Source organism: Diceros bicornis, chromosome 11 (genome assembly GCF_020826845.1).
Source record: "Diceros bicornis minor isolate mBicDic1 chromosome 11, mDicBic1.mat.cur, whole genome shotgun sequence".
In the NCBI taxonomy this organism is placed as follows: domain Eukaryota; kingdom Metazoa; phylum Chordata; class Mammalia; order Perissodactyla; family Rhinocerotidae; genus Diceros; species Diceros bicornis.
In genome coordinates this window covers 35,736,271-35,757,740 of record NC_080750.1, presented here as the reverse complement: position 1 = coordinate 35,757,740, position 21,470 = coordinate 35,736,271, and the positions used below count along the sequence as shown (strand labels likewise).

Sequence of the window (21,470 nt, the reverse complement as noted above, 5' to 3'; positions counted from 1 at the left end):
AAAGAGTGAGTTGAGAAATTGCCAAGTAAATATTGTTATTATATAGACAGATAATTTGAGTAAATACAGAAGGAAAAAAAATCCTCAATTTTCCTTATGGCATTTTTTTGGCTTCATTTACTGAAATAACTCATTTACTGAAATGCCACAATTCTCCAAATAATCAGGATGACTTTTAAAAAGAATTTAGGAAAAAAAATCACAAAAAGGAGAGTTGTTCAAGACCCATTGGTTACAACTAGCCCATCTCTGGGTTTATTCCATGTCAATTGTAAATTTTCTTGCAAACTCGGTTTAAATTATTTCCTAGAAAACTTTCCACAGTGGAGATCTTTAAATCAATCTGTACGAAGTTTCAAGTGTGAAAATTACCTTTCTGTTATAGCTGAAAATTAATTTCTTCTTGCTTGAGAGAAATGACATGCCCTAGTAATTTTCATATGTTCTTTAAAATGGAACATCCAGGCTTTGATGTGAAATTTCCTAAAAATGACCCCAAAAAATACATCAAAACATTTCTATTAATTCATGAAATTAAGAATAGCTTTTTACATTTTCTCCTATCACTGATTCCATTTGCCTTATTACTTTCATCTGTGGCCGACAAACTTGGTGGCACAATCAACAAACCCCTTAGTGGCTGTTTCATCTCTGCTCTATTTGATTTCTTCTCTCTGAGTAAATGATTAAGTTTTCATGCATTGGTTCAACCAAAATCTATGTTCACTCAACCACATCCTTTATTGATTACTTCTACCACAAACAGTAGGCCAAGTGTGATATACATAATTGGACAGTTGTCAGGGGATGTGGGTGTTAACAGTCCTGTTTTCCCAGTTGGAAACTGGAATCACCTTGATACACAAATATTCTGCACTGTTTCATTCTCATTCTTTGGACCGAGGAGTCCTGTTCCTCAGAATATATGTTTTTAACTCTCTAAGGTCTGGTTGAATGAATTTAATGATTATACCATATAATATGCTGTTCAAGTTGCACCTGTGCACTGCATATAGAAAACTGGAATTAATATTTGTCTAACATTTTAACCTTGTTCTTTAACGTATACAAATAATCTGTAGCTTTTCTGGAGAAAATATTTGATTTTTTCCCTTCCAAAGAAAGACTGGCTTCTAAATCTAAAGCTAACTTTTAAATTTGGAAATCCCTTAAGCAACATAGAATGTTTATATTTCAGATGCTATATTAACAACTTTGCTGGCTATAGAACTATATTTATTGAGTGGAGCATATAATTTATACCAGAAAGACTTTTTCTGTAGCATTATTTGTTAGAGCAAGTTTCAGATAATTTTGGATGTTTTGGAGATCTGTTGCTCCTTTGGGAGAAAAACAACCCGCTCACCCAGCAATGGTTTTATTTATACTATTTTGTATTTCTTGTTCACCGAACTTGTTTTTTTGTTTGTGTATGTTGTGATTTAACAATCCTCAGCAGGCCAAATCTAATTCAAAATGTACTTGCATCAAAAACATATCAGCTTTTAGGAACATGAACATAAATGAGCTTCAGTGAGTCCATTTTAGCTAAATAAAAATAGTAATTTTTCCCTAAGGTTTTAAAGTGATATGCAAAGAAGTCTCTACTTTTTTCTTATTTCATCAATTTTTTTCTTGAATGTTACAGTCCAAGGAAGAGCTTAGAGAGTTAACATCAATTTGATGAAACATTTTTAGTCCTAGAAATCCACAAGTCTGCTCAAAATTCTAAATAGTGTACTATTTTATTTATTAATATTTTTATACTCTTGATCTCTCTCAATACCATTTTAGTTGTTCCACAAAACAAATACTTAAAGTAATGAGTGCACCTCTCATAGTATTTTACTCCGTGTCTGCATTTGAAATATTCCTCAAACTATTTATAATTTTTCTGGAGAATTGAGCTATACCTCAATGTGGAAGAAGATTATTCATAATTTTGTTATGAAAAAGTGAGAACAGAATCATAAAAAGCAGTATTCACAACTTCAGGAATGTGAAATTCCATTCTATTTCTGATAGGTAGAGCATTCTTTTATCAAAAAGAAAGGAAAAAAGAATGCATTTGATCATACCTGATACTCAAGTAAACAAAATGTGTTAGTTCTTTGACCCTGCCCCCTAGAAAATAGATGCCAGGTCTTTATGTGCCTATCTGTCTTACAGAGTGTATGTTCACATTATGGTGTTTAATTCATTGCATAATGGAAGATTTTCAAAAAGTAATGCTTAACTAAGTTGACTTCTCTTCTTGGCTAGTGGTAAATAATATCAAGTAGAGAGCTGTGGGTATGGTAGCTTTTTATTTCACTGAGAGGTGATAATAATACTAGCTGCCATTTATTGAATTGCTACTATGCGCCAGGCTATACATGTATGTAACTTTTCATCTCACAACAACTTGTGGCCATTTTCAAAATGAGGAAACTGAAGCTGAGAAAGAGTGCAGATGTGATCAAAGTTATTCATCCAAGAGCCCAAGCTGGAATTCAAACCTAAATCTTTCTAAAATCCACCATAAAGTGATAGCGCACTGTGACTTTAAAGCAATCTAACTTATTTTTACAAACATGCACAGCTTATCTATGAAAATGAATGTTGTCCTCATCAAACCTTGCGAGGTTATGCAAGTTGATGCCTCTAATCCTGCCGCTACCTGTTTAAAATTAAACTCCTTTGAAATGCTTCTGAGCTTGTGGCATATTCTTCTGAATGGCCCTTGTAGCGGTACATCGTTGTTGAGAGGTGGTTTGGATCTGTGGAAACAGCCAAAAGGATTTAGAGTCACATTTAGAAAACATGGTAAATAATCTCTATGGGTAACCTCATTTTTGGAACAAAATTTATTAAATTACTTATGGATGCTTCCTACGGCTGCACCATGAAGGAGTTGCAGAAAGAGAAATTCCCCAAATGCCATCAGCCTCATCATTAAATGACATCGCTTAGAAGGAACTGTTTTCCTTTGCGTGCTTAGTATGTCTGTACAATTGGAGATATGGATGAGAAGTACAGGGGAAAAATCAGGGCTAGAAATATAGATTTGCCAGACATGTGCATATAGGAGTCAGGGCACGCCATAGTGGTTTATGAAATTGCCCATAGTTAGCATTTAATGGGAGAGGAGAGCAAGGCCTTGGACAGAACTCTGGAAACAGCCAGCCTTCGGTAGGCAGAGACCTCAATGTCAGTGAGATATCTGGGCAAATGAGAGACACAGGAGAAGTGAGAGAACAGAGATCAGATGAGAGTGCGTAGACACTAGAGAGAGAGAAACATGCGGAGAAAGATGGAACGTTAACAGCAGGGACTCCCAACCTATGTTGAAGACCTGGGCAAGGCTGGAGGAGGAAGAAACATGGGCATAGAGCAAGGAGCCTGTGAATCTATAAGCACACTAAACATTTTATGCAGTTCAAAATTCAAAGATACGTATTACATAATACAATATATATTGTAATTTTTCAAATTTATATAGATGCTTTCTTTATTCATTCATTTGGCTCCAAATCCTTTTGGCTGCCTTTTAAGACCAAATTTACCCCACAAACACTAGACTTGCTCTTGTGAAGGTATTTAAATGTATGTGATCCAGGTTTCAAAGCACTATAGACAGTTCATAGTACCTGTCACAGTTAATCCCATGTATGAATGTATACATTTATCTCTCCACATTGACGGTGAAACTCTTAAGGCAAGATCCATATTCTCCAGCAACTAGCACATTCTAGGGCATTTGATAGTCTCTCAAAGATGTTACTGAAATAAAAAGATGTACTTGATGTTACTGAAATAAAAAGATGTACTTGATGTTACTGAAATATCAAGGAGACAGGAGTTTACAGTCATGGACTCCAAATATCCAATGACCAAGATAGTCACGCTTTCCCTGGAAGCTTAACTTTTTTTTTTAATTAATGTCATAATAGTTTATAAAATTGCGAGATTTCCGTTGTACATTATTATTTGTCAATCACCATATAAATGTGCCCTTTCACCCCTTGTGCCCACCCCCCAACCCCATTCCCCCTGGTACCACCAAACTGTTCTCTCTGTCCGTGTGTTAGTTTATATTCCACATATGAGTGAAGTCCTGTGGTGTTTGTCTTTCTCTCTCTCAATTATTTCACTTAACATAATGCCCTCCAGGTCCATCCATGTTGTTGCAAATGGGATGATTTTGTCTTTTTTATGGCTGAGTAGTAGTCCATTATATATATATGTATATATATATGTATATGTATATATATACATACCACATCTTCTTTATCCAATAACCTGTCGATGGACACTTGGGTTGTGGAAGCTCAACTTTTGTGTGTATTGCATAAGTGCTCCCCTTCCCAAATTTTCAACCATTCCTTTATTCAAAAATATATGAAGACCTAGTATATGCCAGGCACTCTGCTAGAAACTGTATGTCTTCCTAAGCATTTTACCAGTATATGCACAACACCTGTATAGGTGACTTTTGTGATACCTGAGATTTCACTGCTGAGGGATGCTTGCATGAACAAATTACCATTCACCATTTATGAACTTTTTAAAGGTTTTATTTTTTAAAAAAATAACAGGTTTATTAAGATATATACCATACAATTCCTCCCTTTTTTTTTGACATGCGAAGACTAGTTTCATTAAATACTTAGTATAGATCAAAGACTATGGAATAATAATGCACAGAACCGCTGTGTTTATTCCCATGCAGAACATAGAAAAATAGCATGTGGACAAAATATTTAATTTTAGTCAGTGTTTAAAGGCAGCTTGACATTTTTTCCAAGTTGAATATGAGTTCTAATCTTAGATAACTCTTCCCCGTTATAAGCATAATTTTCCATCTGATTCTAGTTAATTTTGTAAAACAGCCAAACTATTTTTAATTTGCCCAGTAAGGACTCTAGCACATGCACCCCATTCATGGGATTATTTTATGAATATTCTAAACTTATTAAAATGTTTTAGCATGAAATTACTTATTCCATATACTGACTATTTCTGATGTGAAAAATCTGAAATTCTTGCCACTAAAAATCAAATATTACCTTTTATATTACTTTTTCAAGGAATGCTTTCTCAACTGTTCGTTGCATATGGTAATAATATAGCTCATCAATTATCTATTATAGACATCCATGGAAAAAATGATTCTGAGTTGAGATCTGTTTGCTCAGAGATTTGGGTGAATGTTAAATTTTGCTGCTTTAACGGCAGCTAGGAAAATGAGTGCCATTTTGCAAATGAATTCGTAAGATTAGAACTGTTGATATTTTGATGCCCATCATACAAGCAGAACACTGTTGAATATTTGATCACTTTATGACTCTACACGCATGAATAAACACAAGCACGAAAAATTAGGTAAGGTAACTTTTGCATAAAATTAAATAAAACAAATCAATACAGATAGAGATTTATTAGAACTACAAAGTAATTAGAGGAGTTTTAGAGTTGTTCCATCTCATTATGTTGTAGGCACATTATGTATATATAAATTCAATGTGAATTTTAAACTTCCTAGAAAATTTTACAAAAATTTACTAGCCAATGAAATACTGTAGTCTATTATACTGTAGAAGTAGCTTTATTCTCAGATTTCACTAAATGTAAGATTCTTTCTACTGGAAGATGCACCTTATATGCTACCAAGAGAGAAAAATATTCTAACTAAACTGTGACATAATACTTTCTTATCACTTAGAATTTTGATTTTATGCTTAATAAAAGAGCTATTTAAGACTCATTTCCACAAAGATATTTTTGATAATTACCCTTGAGCATTCATGTAAAAAGAAAATATAAACAAAATAAATGTATTATACTCCTCAAACATCTTTGCATTCAAGGTCCAATTCTTCTGAATCACTTTTAAACTCAGAATTGTCACTACCTTTTTTTCCCATACATATCATCTTTTATGTCCTCAAGAACATTGGTAATATAGCCTTTCTTAAAATAGCACTCCAATATCATCTCCAGTATTTTCTTTCAAGTCATGGACACTCAATCTGCCAGTTTTGAAGTTGGCACTTTCTTGTCCCTTGGAAGATTTCAATGAAAGGTTTTTAGAAAACAACCAGTCCTTGTATTCCTTCCTGAAATTATCTTCAAATAGTTGTTGATAGAAAGATCAAGGCATTGCAATTGTTGGGTCATCTTCAAGAATATAAACCTAGTTCATCCCTACAGCAACAACTATGACTTGACTGCTCCCTGTCTGACAGAAATTATAAGATGCCACCTGTTGTAAAAGATCCTGCTTTCAGAAATGTTAAATTTGGGGGAAATGTGGGGTTTAGAATCAATGAAATATGATATTAATATTGCTAAGTTTTTCTATAATTGCAACAATTTAAAAATTTGTAGCAAAGCTTTTCTATATGCCACATTTGTCACTATACTACCTGGAGCTCCTATGAGTAAAACTTTGCTGTATAAACATAAAGAAATGCCCATGCAAGAAGCCACTCAACTGCAAAACAGCCTCTGCATTTCAGAATTTCATCTTGTGATTTATTCAGGGTCATGGCACAGGTGCTCACTGGGAACGCTGACCTATGGAAGCAAAACGGGGTAGTTCTAGGGCCTCAGAGACATTCAGGTTAAGTAAGAGTTTCTCCTTTATTATACTCCATTGAAGAGCACAATTACAGGTTTTTCTGTTATTTTTAAATCTCTAAATTCTGGATTTTGTCACATTAATAAAGCATTTCATCGGTTTTGACATGATTTAACAATGGAATTACATATAATTTCAGATTCACCATTCTGTTTTAGGCATTGACCAAAAAGCAGATTCCAGACATTCAAGAGATATTGAATTTTTTCAGCTTACTTAATTTGGAGCCATTATTTTGAAATCACTTCTTGCTTTGTCCGTAACATTTTAATTCTTTATGGCACGTCCCTGAATCAGCAGTCAAATATTTCTTGAGCTGGACCTTGGCTTCAACTGCCTCTGCAAAGGCAGTCACAGCATATTATACGTTGGATACAGCTGTTGTCAAAAATTCCTGTCTATCTCTTTGGTTGCTTAAATATTTTTCACCTTGATCCTTAATCTCATTTGCTGTATGAGCATGTACCTCTCTCAGTGAGCCCCAAGTATTCTTCACGTAGGACATCGTGACAACTGGCTCCTAAAAGAGCCTGTCTCTTTAAACTGGCTTTCAAATAATTATCTCTTTTAGAGAGATTTTTAGACTCTTTCCACTCCTCTCTCCCTTTACTCAAGTTTGGCTCTCACTCATGTGAAACTAAGATTTGTACCTCCGGGGTGCCATTCAGATCATGAGGAACTAATGTGTAGTTGGGACTCAGATTTATAAAATAAGAGCAGAATTCAAATAATAGAAGTTTCTGAATATAATTCATTGAAATCTTTAAAATGATGGGCCCCTCTATTCTATATGAAAGAAAAAAAAATAGTCGCTTGTTTTATTCGGTTTTGGTAATTTGAGTTGCTCTAATTTCTAACATCTCAGTAGTGTATCACAATAAAATCTTATTTCTTGCTTATATAAATTTTTGCAGTTTGCTGGATGCTCATGCCATGCCTTCCAGAAACCAGGCTCCTTCCGTCTTGTGGCTATATCTCTCTCTCACTCCTTGGAGTCCTGGTTGGGGGATTTCAGAATACTCCATTTTCATCGTATTTGTTATACCTCCAGCAGGTGTTTCGCGAATTACACATGCCTCCCTGCAAAGGACTGGCTTCATTTGCAAAGGAGTGTGGAAAATTTCAACCTTTTTAAAGGTTTTTTTTTTTTTTAAATAATAGCTTTATTGAGATACAATTCGTATACCATATAATTCACTCTTTTAGAGTCTACAATTCAACAGTTTTTAGTATATTCACAGAGTTGTGCAGCCATCACCACTATGTAATTTCAGATCATTTTCATCTCTCTGAAAAGAAACCTCATACCCATTAGCAGCCACTCCCCCTTACCCCCTCTCCCCAGCTTCTGGTAACCATTAGCCTATTTTCTGTTTCTATGGATTTGCCTATTCTGGACATTTCATGTAAATGGAATCATACAATATGTGTTTTTTTATGACTGGCTTCTTTCACTTAGCATGTTTTCAAGATTTATCCATGTTGTAGCATATATTACTACTTCATTCCTTCTTACGGCTGCATAATATTCCATTGTATGGATATACCACATTTTGCTTATCCATTCAATTGATAGACATTTGGTTGTTTCCATTTCTTTGCTATTAAGAATAATGCTGCTATGAAAATTTGTGTATAAGTTTTTGTGTGGACATATGTTTTCATTTCTCTGGGGTATACACCAGAGTGAAATTGCTAGAACATATGGTTAACTGTATATTAAAATTTTTGAGGAACCACCAAGTTGTTTTCCAGAGCAGCTGCGCCGTTTTAGAATCCCACCAGCAATGCATGAGGGGTTAAAGGTTTAGGTTTTAACCCACTGTATACTCCAACAAAGACAAGCCACATATTTTTTTAATTTACACTTTACATATCGTTATCCTGATAACCATCTTGCACTTTCAAAAGCGAAAACACAAAATATCTTCTTTTTACTGTAACATTGAGATGATATTCCAATCGTTTCCTATTTTATTTATTCTAGCCAAGGAGAGATGACAGAAGCAATTAAGTACTTGGAAAAAGTTGTGAAAATTGCAAGAAACAATTTTCAAAGCCTAGATGTTGTGAGAGCAAGTACAATGCTTGGGGACATCTACAATAAAAAAGTGAGTATATGTGTTTCTTGCTTACAGGGAAAAATTTGCCGTTTTAAAATTCTGTTCCCATTTGATCCTTCCCACAACATGTTATGCAGAGTGGCCCCAGGACTGCAGGACAAGGCAGTGACTGACTGGGAGGAGAAATGCCTCTTGCTTCCTCTTCTTCCAGGACCTGAGTGCCATCTTGGGCACAATCACCACAAGCTGCTAACACTGATTCACGTCTTCACAGCCAATGCAGATTCTAAGTGGTTTTGGATTTGAAGAGCAATTAGTGTATTTCAACTCAAAAGAATTTCCTTATGACAGTTGGCTCTTATCTGCTAACACTAACATTCACCTCTCTTGCCCCGAATTATTATTTTATTAATCCAGCTGTAATGCCCCTGCTGGGTCCCTCGGAAGAAGAAAGGTGAATCGCAAGAGTAATTCTGAAGGAAATATGGAATTCTAGCAATAGATTGGCTTTGTGAAAGAAGAGAAAAAAGTCTAAAATAAAAGTATCTCATTCAAGAGGCTGTTACTAGCGAAATGCGTTGGTTGTGATGAACTTTTGATTTATTTTCTCCTGACTTTATCTTTTATTACCCAGATTCTCCTTGAGAAACCATGTGAAAGAGGCTTGCTTCTTTAGTTATGATTGCTCTTTTGATCATGAATAGGATCTATCATTTTTGAGGGTAGTTACATTCTCAAACTGTGTTTATCCACCTTGTTTTAATCATTTTGAGAGGCTGTGTATGTACTGATTAAAACCACTAACTCGGAGACCAGACTGGGTTGAAAGCCCAGCTCTTTCACTGACAAGATCTCTGATCTGGAACAAGTTACTTACCTTCTAGATGCCTCAATTTTCTCACCTCTTAAGGTTGTTGTGAGTATTGAGTTAGTATATGTAAAGCACTGAGAATAGCACCTGGCGGGGAATTGAGTGCCATCTACATAAGTGGTAGCCATCATTGTTCTCCACACCCTTATGAGTGTCATACAATCCCCTTGTCCCGAGGTTAAGAAGGTTTAAGTAACCTGCCCCAAGTCTCCAAGCTTCTAGGTGGCAGTGGTATTCAAACCCCTACTCTTAACCACTACAGTCTTTTATTTGCCATATAATTGATTTTGATGATTTCAGAATCATTTAGGTTTTTTTTTTTTTAAGGAAATAGAGTTGGAAATTAATTTGAATAAATGAAACGACTATCTTTAGTTCCCGCTATGGGAAACGTGCTTTCAAATTGGGTATCTCGTTTCTTTTTATACCCTACTCTCTTGCTCCCCCTGGCTCATTCGCCTCCCCTCTCTCCTATCACGTACAATCATAAACCCCCCTTTTTCTCCTGACTGTCACCCTCCTTCTTCTCTCCTCCTCCTGTACTCACCTTGCTCCCTTCTCTCCTGCTCCTGTCTTTCTGACATCACTCTCTCACCCTCAGTTGCCCCGTTGTCCTCTCCCTCCGGTCTCCCCCACTTTGTTTCCCATCTTTCTTTGTGGCCTCCATTTTGTTGCCCCCAGGTCTTTCTCTCTGCTGTGTGCCCCTTCTGATACCCTGTCTCTCTGGTGCTGCTCCTTGCCTCTGGTGACTCCTCTCTCGATTTTGTATTTCCTTTTGTTTACTTTTCAGGAAACAGTGGTGAAAAAAAGACAAGGCTTATGCCCTTGTAAGGCTTACAGTCTGCTAGTGGAGCTTATCCCACAGTGGCAGAATTGACATTCCTAATAAATATATAGTCTTACTTTTCAAAGGGATTGTTCTTCAAAACAGAAGTGCAAAAGGCACAAATTGTTTTACCCTACCATTGAACAATACCCAGAACTCAGTCCTTTAGTAGAACATGAACATCAAGTATCAGCCTATAATTTCCTAATTACAGAAATCATAAAGAAAATAAAACAAAAAACCTTTCTGAGGGGTAATATTTTTATACGTGTATTTTCTCAACTTTTTTACCAAGAGTGTGTATCTCATCAATATGTATTTTATTCTCTGATTACTAATTCTTGAAGAATAGTTTAGTATCTAAAGGCTAGAGACATGAATAATATCCAAAGGCTGTGTCAAATACCAAAAGTTAATTTTTTACCAATTTATCCCTATTCTAATATAAAATTTGAAGGATCCCAGGTATTCATGCTATCTTCAAGTATACAAGTTGATTCATACACCTTAGTGATTCCTTATATTTTAATGTAATAAATGGTCACTGATGAATAGTATAGTATTAAGAACATAATACTATAATAATTTTATAACATCACAGACTTCGAAACAAAGCTTGATTTGGTACTAAAATTGTTAATGTTACATTCCATTTTTGTGCATTACTGTGATTCTTTGCTGACACTTCTTAAGTCAGAAAACCTACCAGTGACTTCTTAGGCTGACTCTGAGTTGTTCAATCATTACTAAGAGTATGATTTGAAAATGTATAACTAAGTGGATTTATTAGAACTAGGTGACAGTGATTTTTCCTTCTTGTCTTTTTCAGACAAGGTGATAGCTTGATGACATTCTGAATTTCCCTCTAGTTCTGCAAAGCCATTTCCTAGGAAAACATTGACAAGGAATATTTAACGTTTCTACTATTCAGTTGCTTGTGGATGTTTCCTGAGTACATTAAATGCCTTTATTCCAGTTACATAGCTGAACAATTTCACAAGCCATTTGCACCACGTGCTATCCATTAAGCTTTTCCGTGAAGGCAATTGTAGCCGCACAAGGGAGCCGCACTGAATTTTGCCCACCTGAATTTAAATCTGCACTCAGCTATTTATTAACTATGACTGTGGGCAAGTTAATTCTTTGATTCTCAGTTTCCTCATCTTTCAAATGTCAATAACAAGATACCTTGAAGACTAGCTATATAAGGATTATACATTTAAAAATATGTACATAGTACCTAGTAGAGTTCCTAGCACATATTGAGTTCACAACAGCACTTAGCTTCTTAATATCTCTTTTTTTTTTTTGTGAGGAAGATCGGCCCTGAGCTAACATCTGCCAATCCTCCTCGTTTTTTGCTGAGGAAGACTGGCCCTGGGCTAACATCCATGCCCATCTTCCTCTACTTTATATGGGACGCCGCCACCATGGCTCGACAAGCGGTGCGTCGGTGCGCGCCCGGGATCGGTACCTGCGAACTCCCGGCCGCCACAGCAGAGCGCAGGCACTTAACTGCTTGCGCCACCTGGCCGGCCCCGCTTCTTAATATCTCAAACTCAGATCTTTCCCGTCAATTCCAGACTCATCCGTACTGGCTACTTGACATATTCACTTAGATCTCTTCAAATATAACCTATTAAAAACTGAACTCATTGTCTTTGCCCTAAATTCTATTCCTCTACCAACTTAATGTTCAGAATATTATTCAGGCATTTTGTAGGCAACTTTCTTTTCTCAATCTATGAGCTCCCATTGTCTGACCTCGTACAGGCTGGTGGCTTTAAATACCATCCACATGCTGATGACTCTCAAATTTGTATCTCCAACCCTGATCTCTCCTTGGGACTCCCAACTTGTAAAGCCAACTGCCTACTTAGCATCTCTACCTGGATGTCTAACAGACATCTCAAACTTAACATGATTCCTCCTTCCCTTGACCTAATCCTCCCCAATCTTCGCCATCTTAATAAATGGTCTCATTGTCCATCAACCCAGTTGCTCAAGCCAAAAATCTGGATATTCTTTGATTCTTCTCTCCACCTTGCTCCATATCCAATCCAGAGGAAAACCCTGACCTTTAGGGCACCAAAACACATCTCAAATCCACCCACTTCTCTCTCTGTCTGCTACTATCACCACATCAGTATATGACACTATATTTTCTCACCTGTGCTACTGCAATAAGCTCAAATCCATTTCCCCATTCCTCCCCCATGTAATCCTGCCTCCACACAGAGGCCCAAGTAATCCTTCAAATGTAAATAAAACCCTATTAGCTCTCTGCGTAAAATGCTTCCATTACTTCTCTTTCTTCTGAGAACATAAATACAAATCCTCACTCTGTCCTGAAACAGTCTAGGTGAGATGCGGCCCCCTCAATCCCTGACTTTGTTGCCTCCCACTGACCTTCTCGTCCACTCCACCACAACCAAATGGACTTTTGTGGAGTTCCTCAAACACGCTGAGCTTTTTCCTGCCTTAGCTGGATTGCTCCACATGGAATGCTTTCCAATCTGAACTTCACATCGCTGAATTCTTGTCGTTCAGATCTCAGTTAAATGCCACATCTGGAGAGAGGCCTTCTCTCGGTAACCAAATCAAAAGTAGCCACCAGGTCACTCTTTAACATTACGTTAATTTTCCGTGTGGCACTTATCTCATAGTTTTCTTATTTATATTTTTCTTGTTTAATTTGGCTGGAATGGAAGCTTAATAAGAACAGGGACCATATCTGCCTTGTTTATTATTTTATTCCAGTGCCTAGAAGAGAACCTGGCACAGAGTTTGTGAGCAAAAATATGTGAGTTCATTGAATCAATCAATAAATTTGTAACCAATTTTATACCACTGGAGAGTAGTATTCTCTCACTTTTGAAATTCCAAACTTCTATTTCACTTTGTCCAATATTTTAGCATTTTGAAAACTTATACTGAATCTTTAAAAGCAAATCTAATAATGCTGATACTTGTCAGTCTACCTTTTGAGGCCTTTTATAAGCTGCCCTCATGATACCTTTTCTGGCTTCATATTATTCATGCAATGTATTCTAATTGTATTCTTAACAATAATTTCTAAGAAATAATATTATTATAAGACCGCAATAACAACACAAAACTATGTTTGGAAAAATAATGGAGTTACTATTTTCTCTAATTATTATAGTGTTATTATAATTAAAGTTAACACATCCTAAAAATATCCTTTATCCTAATTAGTTTACCTTTTAGAATATAATCATGGAAGATGGGCCACCCATCCCACCTTCCTGACATGAGCTTTTGATGGACTTTTAATTGAAAATATATAATTAATGTAAAGGGGTCAAATGAGAATGTTTTGGGGAAAATGACTAGGTATAGACCCTTTATGAAATGTCTCATTCTCTAATAAGATCAGAGAATAATCGCATAGTTAAAACAATGATAGTTCCAACACTAAAATAGTAGGGAAAATGTGTAAGAAATGATTCTTCCTTGGTACTGAGAAAATGCCCATTTATTTTGAACTTCCCATTGGATAGAGTGACATTTTAGACACTGAGAAATATCTGGTAAGAATCAGAATAACACATGAAAATTCTATGTTATAGTGTAATAATGCAAACTTTGTTTCAAGATCTATGATGTCATCAAGATCCTGTCCTGAAAATGTCCACTAACTGCTTATCAGTGATGTTGACGACATTAAACAAAGTCATGTTTTCCAATAAGATGTATTTAATTGCATAAATTAAGTGAAGTGTGTAAATTCACTTGTATATTCTCAAACTCATATTTAAGATTGCCAGGATTAATTACTGGAATCTTCTGAATTTTATAATAGCATCGAGATTAAACTGATAGCAGAAAGGAATTGTGGAAGGTTAGACAGAACCTTTGGAGAAGAGATTAAATTTAGATATTAAACTCTTTAAGAATTAAAAATCTGGAAATACAATGCACATTAATGAAATCTCATTCCTAAATGGTATGTATAAAACTTCTTGCATTTGAGAAGAATTAATGTTGTATTTCCTTAATAGTGTTTTGAACTAGAGAAATTTAGGTTGATACAAGTTTTACGGTGGTTGAGGGTGTGTCTAATGATTGAATACTAGGCATAATTTGGGGGAAGAATAATTACCTAATTATAATGCTCCTGTTTTAGGGGAAAAGAAACATTTGTTAAATAATATCTAATGAAAGTTTTAGGCATACAAAGACTTCCACTAGCAGCAGGCTTGCCTACTTGACCATAAACTCTGTTCACTCTTGAGTCTCCACTGCCTGGCATGGGCCTGGCACATAGTAGTTGCTCAATGAATGAATGGACGAATGAGTGAGTTCATTCTAACATCATGTATACAAGTAATTCTGGAAATTCAAATATATGTCCATTAGTTATGATCCCTGATTTTCCTAATTGAGACTCACCTAAAACAATAAATAGCCTAAAGCTCAGAATTATAACTGAACAATAATTAGATATTTATACTTCTCTGTTCTTAAAAATAGAAATGTTTGGTCTAGCCATATATTTTCATTTATTTTGTTCTATATCTTTGATGTCTAGCAAGACAATCTATAATTTTAACTAGTATAATTTCATCTTCAATATTCATGTTGTTTCTCAATTGTACAATTTATTTAATTGGCATACAAATATCTTTGATACAGTTTTCTTTTTTCCTAATTAAGTAATCTTATTCTCATACAACTTCTATGTTTTATACTTTGAAACAAGAGAAGAAATAGTTCAACTCAACAAAAATTACTGTTGGTATATATATATTTTTTTAATTTTTTATTTTTATTGAAATATATTTGACATAAAAATGTATAAATTTAAAGTATACAACATGTTGATTTGATACTTTTATATATAGTAATATGATTGCTATTGTAGTGATAGTTGGCACCTCTATCACATCACATAATTATCATTTCCAAAATTCTATACCGTTGGTATAATATAGAGATAGTCTGTTTAAAAATTGGAGTGAACCATTTTAATAAATGCTTTGCTTAAACTGTCCTTGTGGGCATATAACATAGTGTTCTATGTGCTGCTCATGTATATAACATAACTGTCACATAAGCCCTATTTCTCCCACTCCTCACCTTGCTAGCAACTTCTTTATTCAATCAGTTTGACTGCTCTCTGAAATCAATGATTATACATAGGTGCGTGGACTTGAGTGTGCATTTTACCTATACTAGCATATGGTATCAAGCTGTTTCTGTGGTGTTTTTTATTTCCAGTTCATTCATAAAATATTGTGAGAAAATGACTTGAAAACTCATAGTAGAACATTCTCTCTTGTAAGAGTTTCTTTTGACAAGAGTGTGCATGCATGTTTTTGTGTGTATGAGAGAGAGAAAGAGAGAAAGGAGAGGAGAGGTGAGGGGGAAGGACAGGGAAGGAGAGAAGAGAGAAGATGGAGCCCAAAGGGTTCTAAGTCAATAAAGAAAGGAAATCTTGTTGCCTAGAGTCTTTACTAGTATAGCTCAATCCTAAAAATAATACCCTCCTTTGAGGGAGGAGTTTTTAATGAGGATTTTCAGAAGACCCGGGGGCTGGCAGAAGATAGTCTCAGCATTGAGGGTCAAATTCACTATTTGTAAAATAAAGATAATATTTCCTCATCGGGTGACCTCTGAAGGCTAATGATATAATACATCTGAAGTACTTAGCACTGACCCTGACACTTCATAAGAATTAGGTAAACATTGTTTACTTATGGACAATAGCTTTTGGAAGGAGAGGTGAGGATGACAAAAGAAGAAAAAACATGGAATTTTTGCAACTTAAAATGTTGCAAAGGACTAGGAGAAGAGATAGACATTTAAATAATCATTTGAGTTATGCTAGTGCTATCAAGATCATATTTTTTAGAAGTCTTGGATACCTCCACATTATCAGTCAAGAATGGCATGTGCACGTGGGAGAACGTGAGTAATAACGGAATCGGCAGATATATACATCTATTTTCACTGGCCATTAATTAAACCAGTTGGCTGAAAATGATTTCTGGCTGTGACTGAAAAAAAAAGCTGGTTAAAAAAATTTTGTTAGGGGGCTGGCCCGGTGGCGCAAGCGGTTGAGTGCGCGCGCTCCGCTGCGGCGGCCCGGAGTTCGCTGGTTCGGATCCCGGGCGCGCACCGATGCACTGCTTGGTAAGCCATGCTGTGGCGGCGTCCCATATAAAGTGGAGGAAGATGGGCACAGATGTTAGCCCAGGGCTGTCTTCCTCAGCAAAAAAGGAGGAGGATTGGCGGATGTTAGCTCAGGGCTGATCTCCTCACAAAAAAAAAAAAAAAAATTTTTTTAGGTAAATTCAATGCTATGAGTAAGAAAATTCCATCCAAATCAATGTGAATTGGTTCCCTCTTTCCCAAACTTCTATTTGCTACCATATATTAGGGTGAACCATAAGAAAATGCTAATATTTGACCATTTTTTTAATCCAAAAAACTTAAGTTTCATACAGTTCAACCTGGTACATACAGCTTTCTTAGTCAATTAACTTCAAGATATTGCATAGTTAGTAATCACTTTTCAGAAGAACCTTATTCTAATTGAGACCCTACTGGCCATCTCCTTCTTCTTGAAGATGAACTGCTCTAACTGTTGAAAGATCAGTGTGGCACGTGCCAAAGTGGGCAGATATGCAGAATGGTAAAATAAAAATTAAGCAAAAAATGATTTCTCTTACATCTTTAGGGATACTACAACAAAGCTTCTGAATACTTCCAGCAAGCTTTTGACACAACAGCAGAGCTCACAAACATGCCCCTGATGGATGAGACCAAAGTTCATTACGGAATAGCGAGAGCTCATCAGATGATGCAGTCGGTGAAGAATTATATAGAGTGTGCAGATCTCACCAGCCTTGACTACCTGCTGTCATGGAAGGAGAGTAGAAGCAACATTGCCCCTGATCCAATCATTGGTAAGGCATTGGTTTTTGAAAACACTTTAGACTCTATCATTCTTAGTGCATATGTCATTTTCATTGTAAAAGTTTATTCAGCCATTGGTGATTTTAATCTTAGTGGTAATTTCATTTATTCATTGTTATGTGAATGTTGGAGTACTTTCATACTATATGTATCTTTGATGCTTAAGGAAAGCATAAAATAGTGGTAATGAGGCTGGCCCTGTGGTGTAGTGGTTAAGTTCGGCATGCTCCAATTCAGTGGTGGCCTGGGTTCGTGAGTTGGTTCCCAGGTGCAGACCTACATCATACATCAGCCATGCTGTGGTGGCAACCCACATACAAAATAGAGGAAGATTGGCACAGATGTTAGCTCAGGGCTAATCTTCCTCAAGCAAAGAAAGAGGAAGATTGGCAATAGATGTTAGCTCAGGGTGAATCTTCCTCAGCAAAAAAAAAAAAAAAAAAAAGTGGTAATGATTTGTTCAGCTTGATAAATCATCATGCTTATGCTTTTTTTTTTCACTTTTCTTAAATATTCAACCATGTGTACTGGTCAATTGTAAGAAATGTGAAATAAGTTTATGTTTTTAAAAAATATCTGGTCAATGTTGTACCTGATTGACAGGAGCAAGTGTTTATAGATGCTAATTAGTATTACACCTGTACTTTTCTGATGGTGGTACATTTTCCTATCTTTGATCAATTCAAGTTGGAATATTAATTTAGAAAATATTTGATAGTTATTTATCTTAATTCAACTTTTTTCCTATATACTTTTCTTGTGATAATTAGTCAAAATAATTAAAAACAAATAACTGCAGGGGATGTGAGGGTCAGTTTTATGTGTCAACTTGACTAGGCTCTAGTCCCCAGTTAAGAACTTCAGGATATTTAAAAAAAAATTTTTTTAACGGTACTGCCTATGAAAGACCTTTGGATTACATAATTATTTGTTTTCAAATCAAACTTTTAAGAGAAAAATATTTTAAGTATTTTGGGATAACTCAAGTGGAATCAAAAGTCAAAATTTTGTGATGTGCAGAAGCATCTCCTACTTGGAACTCTTTTTTTCTTAAGTGTTTTAGATGAAACAATAATCTGTTTTGGTATTTATTTCCTCCATAGAATAAATAGTAAATTTGTCACAAAGGAATTTTATTGACTTTTTTACATCAATATAATACCACTTACCACCGTCTGTCCTCTAGTGATAAAATAAGCAAAGGTCTCAGTCCAAATATATGCACAGTAAGAGAAAACAAGATGAAAACTTCAAAAACAGATGGCTCGTTGAGTTTCAAAGTGCTGAAATGCCCCCAAATATTTATAGTGAACTATTAACTAACCACTTTTAGGTAACATTTTGCTTACTGCAGGATGTTGTCTTGTCATATATTTGGGAGTTTGTTCTGTAGTTTTGAGTTATCTTCTCTTTAGGCTCTCACTTTTCCTGCCCAGGGGATAAAGCAGAGGAAATATGATCCATCTATTAGATTATTTGGTAGAAAATAAGTTGAGCTACTCATGTTTTCAGCTTTATCTTGCATAGACTCTAACCTTCACAATGATAATCATGAAAAAAATACTCCTCAAAAGTAGCTTCTGATCAGAGCCATGTGTCTATTTGCTGTAATCCTGTTTTTGGCTTTTAAAAAATCTCTTTTGCTTTTGTTTACTCTAATAAAAAAGGTATTTATTTTTTTATTTTTTTCACATTTTCTTTCTCCATTTTTTTGTAAGGGTGTGTTGTGTTCTAAAGGACTTAAGAACAGAACAAAAAAAAGCATTCCAAAATATTATTCAGACACGAAAAACTCAGCTATTCATATGGTGGAAAAGATTAAATTCTCTACAATGCTATAAAAGTACGCCCCTTACTGATTCATTTGACTGAGATTAGAAATCTATGCGTGGATGAGCTACACCATTATAACAGTGAAAAATAATTTTGAGAAGCTAATTCTCTAACCTATTGGCTTGTTTAACATTTTTAGTGGTAGTTGTTCTATTTGGAAGTAAAACCTATAGGACATTATCAAACACAATTGCTTGTTTATAGACATATTTTTATCTCAAAAAACACTAAGATCTGCTTTAAAATGCTTCAAAAATATTTCTTAAACCACAACTCTTACTATTCTATCTTTGCTCTGCTTAAACATCTGCATTGGCTCCCTACTGGCTACAAGTTAAGTACAAGCTTCTCAATCTTTTTTAACCACCTCTCTTGCCTCCCCCCACCACACACACACGCGCGCACACACACACACAACATACGTTATTATCACCTTACTTCTGGCTTCAGTCCCCGTCCAGGGAATCTCACTCATCTTGCAAGCTCCTTCTCAAATGCTAAAATCTTCCCTGATGCCCCTCTTTCTTGCATACTGTCTCTTCTCTCTGCTCTCGCACTGAATGTCATTCATTTCTCTCCAAGCATTCATTTCTCATATGCTGCATCCTGTCATGGCCATTTCCGTAATTGGCTTATCTGCTTGATGAGAGTAGAGTCCCTGAAACCAGGTCCTGATTCTTGGTATTCCCTACAAAAGAAGGCACAATGTCTGACATCTAGTAGGTACCAAGTAAATGTTTGTCAAATTAAATAGAAGTCAAAATGAATATGTAAGTCGTAGCCATAAACTAGTTTGCACTAACCACTTTTGAAAACAAGATTCATAGTTCCCCACCTCCTTGGAAAATAGGAAGAAACCCTAATGATCCAATACTATATTTTGATTCCCATCCAATTATCACATGAATGCAGGATAACGCCAAGTACGATGTTGACAAAATGAAGAAATACAGAAATATTATTTGGAAATCTGAGGAGCTTTTAGGCTTTCAAATTTTGCCTTTCTTCTCTAAGAGGCATCTTTAATCTTGCTATTGAGGGGTCCCATGTATTCAGAAAACAGCAGATCAAAAGATTTGTAAGGTACGTTATAAAAGCTGTGCAGTTACCTTCACCTCTGAGACTTACATCCTCCAAACAAATCATTAGCTCACAGAGCTGGCAATATTCTTTTAAGCAGAGGAACATGACCCCCTAAGGGAATAGAGCAGTGAGAGCACTCAGGTCTCTAGATAAAATAGAACACTGATTCACCTGCAATCATCTCTCATCTTTGTACCTTTCAGAGGGAACACAGCAAATCGAGGAATCTTCATACTATTCTAATACTCTTAGATATGGTTGGAATGATTTCATATTCCTCCTTTCCTTTCCAATAGCAAAATAAGAATAGATTCTCCTCCTAAATTTAAGAATTTAGAGGGGAATTCAAATTTATTGCAGTTCGATAAAATTATTCAAGCCTAAAGCAGCAGAAATTGGCTGGCTCTGGAAGGCTTAAAGACCTATGAATTTCTGCTGATTTCTCCAGAATATAGTTTATTTTACTTACTAGAACCATTATCTCTACAATTATGAAATTTGTTTTTTTGAATGAAAAGCTAGTTTATCTTGCCTTTTGGAGATTACAAACCCAGATGTGGAACAGTAACACAGAAGCAAAATCTTTCCTTATTCAACTGAATAGTACTGTTAACCTAGAAATGTAATTATAGCCATTTAAATGCCAACATTCTAACCACTTCACTGATAAAATCAGTACCACAATTTTAATGCATATTCTTGTGGTAGCCAAATGTAAATTATATCAGAGAAATAGGATGCAAGTCCTGAGTATAGAAATGGAAGAATACAATGGCTAGTCAGTACTTAAAGACACTGTTTTCTACAAAATGGTGTGTAAAGGTTTCGTTGAGTGCCAAAAATATCACCCTAGTTTTATGAATCATTTAATATGCTTAAAGAAAAGCAATCAAGATCATGAATTTGTCTCTCAGCCCTTGGTTTATGTTGGCTTAATGTTGAGTCCTTGGTTTAATGTTGAGCCACATTTTCCTACCCTATTATTTGCTTGTATTTTTTATTCATGAACTCAACCTTCTTAAAGAATGTGAAAAAGCCACATTCACGATTGAGTCTCATGTCTATTATACTTTGATCATCTACTTCTGTTTGTTAAATAACCCTAACAATGAGGAGAATGTTAATAAATTCACCAAAAAGTCAGCAAGCAGATTTTATATCATCCTCTCATCACAGAGCAAACCTCTGTCTCTAATGAAGTGTTCAAAAACATGACAAATAAAAAGG

At 35.5% G+C, this 21,470-nt stretch overlaps 1 protein-coding gene across 2 annotated transcripts in view; it reads left to right on the top strand.

Moving 5' to 3' along the window:
* Positions 1-21,470, top strand: part of TTC29 (tetratricopeptide repeat domain 29) — a 216,446-nt gene that overhangs the window by 128,295 nt on the left and 66,681 nt on the right. For both annotated transcript variants that reach the window (XM_058550163.1, XM_058550162.1), the window contains 2 exons: positions 8,610-8,733; positions 17,089-17,317. In XM_058550163.1, coding sequence (XP_058406146.1) covers positions 8,610-8,733; positions 17,089-17,317 — 353 coding nt within the window. The remainder of the gene's footprint in view (positions 1-8,609; positions 8,734-17,088; positions 17,318-21,470) is intronic.